The sequence below is a fragment of the Corvus brachyrhynchos genome, unplaced genomic scaffold (genome assembly GCF_000691975.1).
Source record: "Corvus brachyrhynchos isolate BGI_N302 unplaced genomic scaffold, ASM69197v1 scaffold376, whole genome shotgun sequence".
Lineage (NCBI taxonomy): Eukaryota > Metazoa > Chordata > Aves > Passeriformes > Corvidae > Corvus > Corvus brachyrhynchos.
Genome location: NW_008238966.1, coordinates 1,718,055 through 1,726,029, shown reverse-complemented (window position 1 = coordinate 1,726,029; position 7,975 = coordinate 1,718,055). Strand labels below are relative to the sequence as shown.

Sequence of the window (7,975 nt, the reverse complement as noted above, 5' to 3'; positions counted from 1 at the left end):
AAGGCCAGGCTGGACATTGGGGCTTGGAGCAGCCTGGGACAGTGGGAGGTGTCCCTGGGCATGGCAGGGATGGCACTGGGTGATTCTGGGTCTCTGTGAAAGGCCCACGAAAGGGCTTCCATTTTACTACAAACCACCTTTTCTGAGGTGCACTTTTATGTTGCTGCCTCCTCCTAGTGCCAGAGTCATGGGGCAGGCAGTGGAAAGTTGTCTAGGACACCCCGTTTTTGCTGGCTCTGCTCCTCTATGGCTGCTCAGGAGCTGTTCTGTGTCAGCTGAGGTGCAGCTGCTCTCTAGCCATGGTACCTGTCACCTGCAGCATGAATATTCTGTGCAGGGTGTCATGCAGCAGCCAGAGCTGTGAGCTCACAGCTGCCCAGACAGGGCCAGATGCCTTTTTTTTTGGTTTGCTAAGGAGACATAACATTGTTAGCACGTGGAGAGGGTCTGCTCCACAGATTTCTGTGACAAAAATGGTCAGCAGATCACAGAAGCTGCACAGACACCTCTATTTTCTGACTCTTTCAAACTGGAGTCACAGTTTCCCAGAGCAGACTGTGGATGAAAGTTAAGTTTATCCCATTAATATAATTTTATCTGGTGGCAAAAGCAATTGTGAGAGATCTATTCCCACCCACTTGGTCCAGGACAGAGCGTTACAGAGGTCTCTTTTACACCAGGGAGAAAAAAGAGACTCTTAGGTGGGGAACTGTAACACAACCAGGAGAAATCAGTGATGTTAATCAGACTGCTACCTACTTACATGAGCACTTTCTCCATTAATTACCAAGATGCTTTTACACTTAAAACTTCATCCTTCATGGTTCCACTGAATTCTCCTTGGAGACACCAACAGTGGATGGTACTTGCAGCCTACAGAACTGCCAGGGAGTGTTAACACTGGAATGTGCCTTTCAAGTGGGAAGATTCCTGTTCTTACACATCCAGGAGCACAAAGACAGAGCTGGGGCTGTTTGCTTTAAAGTTCAATTTCCCTCTGTTGTGCGAGGTCTTTTGTCTTTACAAACCATCTTATCTGAGACACAGTTTTCAGAGAAACATTAAAGAAAAAGATCCACCAAGGCTCCCAAGTCTAGCATGGTGCACTTTTTATTAAAAAAAAAAAGTATTTTTTTACCAGCAGGACCTTCAAACACAGAGGGAACAAACTTTCCACAGTAAAAGAAAAATAAAATACTTGCAGTGACACCTCCCAAATGCAGGACTGACTGCCCAGTGACATTACAAGATGCTGTCATGATCTGGCATATATTTAATTAAACTTCAAATAACTGAACGAATTAATGTCTGCAGTTTCACATCTGTTTAAAATAAATTTTGAGGAAGTCCAACTCCTACAGTTCAGGGTATTACAATTTTCATATGGGTTATGCTTTTCTGCTCTTAATTTTCTTAAAAGAGAAATCACCATGTGGCAGGATTAAACATTATTTTGCACAACTTTGTAAATATGTAACCACTTGCCCATGATTAAGATCTTATGTACATGTGAAAAGGTTGTTTAAACATACCAGGGATGTGAAATGTAAAGGAAACCAGTAGACATTTTCATTTTTAAAACCTACACTTTCTACATGCCTTTGTGATTAACACACATAAAATGATGGGAGTCAGCTCCAAAGCCCATTTTCACCTCTTAGTCTAAAAGAAAGCTGAAGTGGTCCATTGTAGATGCAAGTTGCAAAAGAAACGTATCTAATAGAAAAAAATAGCCTTGCACTTAGTTAACTACAGAGAAGATGGCAAGCGCAAGGTAAGGTGAGGTGCTCTCTTCAGCCTTGAACAAACCCTAACACAGATGAATTTTTACATTTGTTTTCCCTGGTATAGCTCAAAATTCATTTCTGACAGCTGCCACCTCCCCAGTATCTTTCAATTACAGCACCAAAATTGGTTCTGCTATGTCTATTATCTAAATAGGACAATATCTGCAATCATTTTAACAACCGGTCTTCACAAAAACCCTATTTATTGTGTCAATGCCTTTCTGACATCCTGTAAAATGTTCTGCCTGAGAATGCAGAAACGGAATCATACAGGCTTTCTTTAGGTTTAGTGACAAGTAAGAAGATCTAGAATTACAAGTTCAAAGTTTCTGCTCAGCATTAACAATGCAATTTGAACACTGATGACGGGTTTGTAATTTTATTTTTTTTTTAATCTTGGATATACCTTAACGTTAAGACTAAAATTCTGTTGTATATTCCAATTTCCTTCTCAAAATAAATTCAGGATAAGGATTAAAATAAATACAAAACCAATGTTATGGGAAAATGTCAAAAATCAGATAGAGCTGATCAGCCTGTGTGCAGATGTCACTTGACACGAACAGCTTTGTGTAATTCAAAAGTGCACAGAAGCTGAGTAAACAAAGGAGAGCAAAAAAACCACATTTGTGCTTACACAGAACCTTAAAGCATTATGAATTCCATGTTGTTTTATTACTATAAGGTAAATATCTGGCTTCTTTTCAATAGTCCATTGCAATTTCAAACACACTGCAGTTTATACTTCACTGACTTCTTTGCATGTTAGAAATACACCCTTGGTTACTTCATGTGGCAAGAAATGCAAAAGACTTTTGAAAATACACCACCACATACATGAATAGACATGAGAAGATGCAGGCTTTCCACGATGCTAATCTAAGAAAGCAATATCCTGCCCTCTTATTTCATGGAGGTTAAAACCTGCATCTTTGAAGACCAAGGATGTGTATGGTTTTCATTGCTACATGGCAACATTATCCTAATAAATTATACTAGAAAGAGGACTATCTTAAAGATTTTTAAAGAAAAAAAAGAATTACCAATCCTGGCGCATTTCCAGAATATCCCCAACAGTCTGTAAAGATAAAATAAATTCATTAGGCTCTTGGTTTAATACACTAAAGTCAACTGATTTTCTTTCTTCTATGTTAAAACAATTTGAATTGACAGTAATTTCTCAACTTGAGTCTCTTCTGGACACCAGAAAGGAGCAGACACCTGCACAGATGGGTACAGGCTATGAACTACACCAGTGGCAAAATTCTAAGTCTAGTAGGGATCTTTCTGCATGCAAAGATGGATTTAACTCATTCTGTGTTCCAGATCTAAAGGTTTCATCAGAATCCTATATTTATCTACAATACAGTACCCCAGAGAGAAAATTGTATGAAGAAAAACAATCTTCCCAAGTCTTCTGGTTCTTCCTTATTCCTTTACCAAGGTTTACCTTACTCATGTTTCTCCTCTGCTGCTTGCACAGGATGTTTCACTTTCAACAAGTGAAATAGGAAAGGAGAAAAGCAAGATCTGACTCAGGGAACACCCAAAAGGATGCCACAAACCTACAATTTCTCCGAGTAACTAAAATAATCTCATACTGACTGCTCCAGAGGAGCAGGGACTGCTTTATCATCTGAGGAAGAAAAGGGGAACAATACTGAAGAGCCCAGTGTAAGACAGATTTCAGCCTTTCAAAGCCTGTCTGTGGGAAGGTTTCCTCCACAGTATGGCACAGAACAGCGTGGGGAAGCACAGAACACTTGGAGAACTGCCATCAAGCAGGTAGTAGATAAAACCCCACAAATAATGATCTGAACTCACACCCACAAGGTTTGATCCTCTGTCTTTTCCCTTTCTTGGGCTCTGAGAGTTGCTTGCTTCTGACATTTTTAAATGCAGACAGGTAGGTTTGGGCCACTTGCTCCTACATACTTGAGTAGTCGACATATCCTGCACTTTTATTTCTCTGCTACTTCCATTTTATGTTCTCCTTTATGGTCTTGGTTTACTTCAGCATCTCTCTTTCCATTTAGCAGCCTCCTCTGTTTCTAGACAAAGATTCAGTGTTGGGCAGGTGAGGACCAAGTGAGGCAGCAAGTGACTGAGGTGTTCAAACTCAAAGTGACTTATGTTCTCCTTGCTGACCAATTCATCATGAACAGCATTGCAACATTTCCATTTTTAGAGAACAGGTATTTTCATCTGTGCTTTAGATTTTAGTTTTACCTCAAGCAAAATATATATATATACATACACACATACATATTTGGGTGTGACTATATTTCTGTAAAGACAAAGCTCTTTTCTTTCTGCTTTTATGCACCTCCACAAGCAGCAGAAATAATCCTTGCACATAGACCACCACACTTTTCCATGCTAAGAGGTCATACAATAAAGTAACCTGAAGACATCTATGCACTTTTTGAAGATGCATGCAGGTAGGAAGACATTCATTTGTAAATCTCATAGAGCAAAATACACAGCCCTGAAGTGCTGTGTTGATAGCACCTCAGGTTCTCAAAACTGTTGTTCACCCTCTGTAAAATTAGAATTCACAGACTGCATGTTGCAAAACCAACAGGAAAACTTCCACAGCCCTGCTTCTCATGTTGCCACCTCTCAAAAGCTTGCCCAGGAGCTCAAAGAAATAAAACATTACCACCCTGTAATAACATACTTTTAAAGACTTGCACAGGGAAAAGAGTACTAACCCTTCCAAGCAGCCTGAAAGTCTGTTGAATTTGCCTCACAATCTCAGCAAGGGTATTTTTTTGTCTTCTCAGGGATTTCTTGACCAATGTGAAGCCATTACTGCTAACGCATTACTGCATTAGCTGCCCCTACAAAGCTCCCTTGGCGAAAACAGAAATTTTCCTACCTGATGTGACAGGTACAAAACAGAGCATGGGTCTCACCAATTGCCCTTAGCAACTGCAATTAACAATTTATGAATCTGAAGCCACTGACATAAGGGCTAACCAGCCTTCCCATGATGACACCAGAACATTTTAAGAGGCTTTTGTGCTACTGGAACAGCTCAGTACCTCTGTTTGTCCACAGAAGCTGCTGCTGAGCAGAAGCAGATTGAATTCTGTACCTTCTAAGAAGCTGAAATATGCCCTCTGGAAGAACTGGGGAGCTCCCACTGGAGGTGAAGCCTGTGCAGACCTCCTGCTCCCCTGTTTTTTCCTGTTCATCCCAGGTCCACAACACGTACCTCTTCAAGTCAAAACCTGCTTGCTTATTACAGAAGTGACGCTGCCTTGAATAACTCTGCTCCAAAATAATCCCTCCTGCAGCAACTGCTCACAGTAATTGCACTATTCCTTCTCTGCCCTTCGTGTTCCTCTCCACCCTTGTTTGGATGCAGGTGAAGGTGTGGGTCTGGCTGAGATCCCTGCTGCTTTCTGGCAGCCACAGCCCAAATGTACATGACCTGCTGCATACTCCTGGCTCTCCGTGTTAAATGATAAAAGCACTGATTGTGGAAAGGGGTGGTGGTTATCTGGAGAACAAAAAACCCAAATAAATGAAACCTCTTAAGCTGAGGAGGAGCTGGCGGGGCCTTAGACTATGACTGCTAAGGCTGGCTCTGCTGCAAAATGCCACGTGTTCACCAGGAAAAGCCCAGTGCCACTGCAGGAGGGAGTGTGAGACATCCCCACTGCACTGCTGATGGAAAATCAAAGGGGATCTCTGCTGCACATAAGCTAACACATCTTTCTGGTTAGCAGGGAGGAGAGAATTATGTTGTGGTGCACATTCTCCTCTAGTTAGCATGAAACAGTAAATCTCCACTTGCTTTCCCAGCCTTTAACACTGTTGCTCAGGACCAAGCACATGGAAACACTCAGGGAAAATGAAGGTTTAAAGTTCTGTTTGGCTTGGTAGGAAAAGACACGCTCTGGCAGAAATGAAAGGGAGGAAATACAAGGTTATGAGGATGGGTGACATCACTTTGCAACGCTGTCTCTCAACCAACAGAAATATGTTTCTTCAATTATTATCAGCAGACCTAAATCCTCACTAAAGTTACCACTCACTTAGAAATACAGCGAGTAACTATCAACATTCCTCCTCTCTGTCGCTTTAGTATTCTATTGCTACTTTTTAATACCTTTGGAATGATGAGGTAAGAGCATCTCTGTGGTAAGCTGAAGTATCACTAGAATTTGTTTTATCCCCTATGTCCAGACATTTCCATCGGAGCACGGAGTATATTAGAAGAGAGGGACACGGGTTTAGCACCATATGAGCTCCATGTAAACATCTACCATACAGGAAACAAATTTCATTGCTTCCAGGCCAAGGTTTTATTCTCCAGTACAAAGTAGTCTACAAATATATATATAAAACAAAATGGTATGTCCTACATCTACATAAATACAAACCTACACATCAAACGCCCAACTCCTCCACAGTGTCAGCACCCTTTGAAAACATTTTATGAAGAGAGTTCTATTGTACTCCAGACAGATTTGCCTCAAGAATAAACAGAGTAGCTCCAGATTAAAGGAAATACTCCTTGCCAAGAACAGCACTAAAATTTTAATCAGTAAAATAAACATTCTTACTTCTTACTGTGTATACCTCATTGACTATTGTGTTATCTTCCACCAGCAGACACCCAAACTCCCCTCGTCCCCCCACTCCCTGTCCTTCATGAAGTCATCCTTTCTTTCCATCTTTCATCAAAAGAAACCTCTCATGTCAGTGGCAATTTCATGGCCTCATATAAAAGGACACAAGTGTTTTCATGTTAGAACTCCAAATTAAAAAAACCAAAAAACTGGCAGACTTTGGGTATCTTACACAGCTAAAATTAAAAAAACCTGGATAATAAAACAGCAACCCCAGAGGTTAATTACAAGGAAGGTTTTCAGAAGACAAACACTCAGGGTTCTTGGTCACAAGAGTCTACTTAAAATTGGGCACTTCTGAATTTAGATGCAGAAGTGATGGAAGACACTTAGGGAAGAATAATATTTAACAGGAAATGACCTAATGGAAAAAGTGGACAAGCCAAACACCCAGCATCCAAAAGCCTGTCTGTTTGTCCACCTAGAATTACCTCCTGCTTCTACAGATATCATCTCCTTTGCACAGACAGCCCAGAGGCTGCTGTGTCAAAAGTGCCCAATGGTTACTCTAAACCCACTACACTTCAATCACAGTTCTGCTGATCACAGCTAGCATCCATATGATTAAAAAAAAAAAGCTTAGGTTTGTAGAAGCTTTCAAAAACTCTTCTATAAATTCCTTCACCTTAGAGAATACAAAACCTTGATTTAAACAGACCACACAAGAGGATTGTATTGCTTATTTTAAAAATTATTCTTAGTTTTCTTTTAGTTACAGATTATTGCTAAAGCTGTGTTTCAAACTTGTATCTCCAAAACACCTATTTTGAAAACAAACAAAAAAGCCAGTTTCTGCTGGTTTCTTACCCACCCTAGGAATCAAAAATAAATCATTGCAACAATAGCCACATGTAGGAGAATGTTTTACTTCTGTCTCTCATTTCTGTATATCTAATAAGCATGTAACAACAAAGCTACAAATCTAGAAGATTAATAATGCAGTATTAGCAAGGTTAGTTACCTAATAAATTCTTCCAATACAATTGCAACTAAGTGCTTGCCAATCCCTTATTGCAGTCTATTGCGAGGTACAAAATTAAGATTTTTATCTTTAAAGAGAGAAAATTTTCAAAGCGGGATCTGCACTATCACACACTTCATCAGGAGATGCTGAAAGGTCACAGTTGAAACCACACAGCTTGTGCTGTGCTTGAAATGATCAGACCACATACCCGGTTTTATTTTTGTCCAGTAAGCTGGGAGCCAAGGATCTGATGTAAGCACAGGTACAGATGAGCAGCAGGATCACAGTCAGCAGACTCTGGAAGTTGAAGATGGCAGACTGTGGAAGAAAATCAGGAAAACAAAAAAATTACATCTCTAAAATGGGTGACCCCTTAGACAACACCCATCGACACCAAAAATGAAACCTGTAATGGCCTTGTGCCAGCAAACCTTTCCATCAAATGGAATTTGGTAGTGGCAGTGAAGGTGGAGATGATTGCCAAGTACCAGTAGTAGCCAAGGCAGAAAATAACATGAAATGTGTAGGAGGTTTGTTAATAGACCACTTTTTAAAGGCTACAAGCCAAATTAAACAGACTT

The 7,975-nt window shown here is 40.4% G+C and overlaps 1 protein-coding gene across 1 annotated transcript in view; it reads right to left on the bottom strand.

Moving 5' to 3' along the window:
- Positions 1 to 7,739, bottom strand: part of TMEM167A (transmembrane protein 167A) — a gene marked incomplete at its 5' end in the record, with an annotated part of 9,357 nt that extends 1,618 nt beyond the window's left edge. Inside the window, 2 exons of the mRNA XM_017738675.1 lie at positions 2,831 to 2,865; positions 7,603 to 7,739. Of these exons, the coding sequence (XP_017594164.1) occupies positions 2,831 to 2,865; positions 7,603 to 7,739 (172 nt within the window). The remainder of the gene's footprint in view (positions 1 to 2,830; positions 2,866 to 7,602) is intronic.
- Between the last annotated feature and the right edge of the window lie 236 nt (positions 7,740 to 7,975).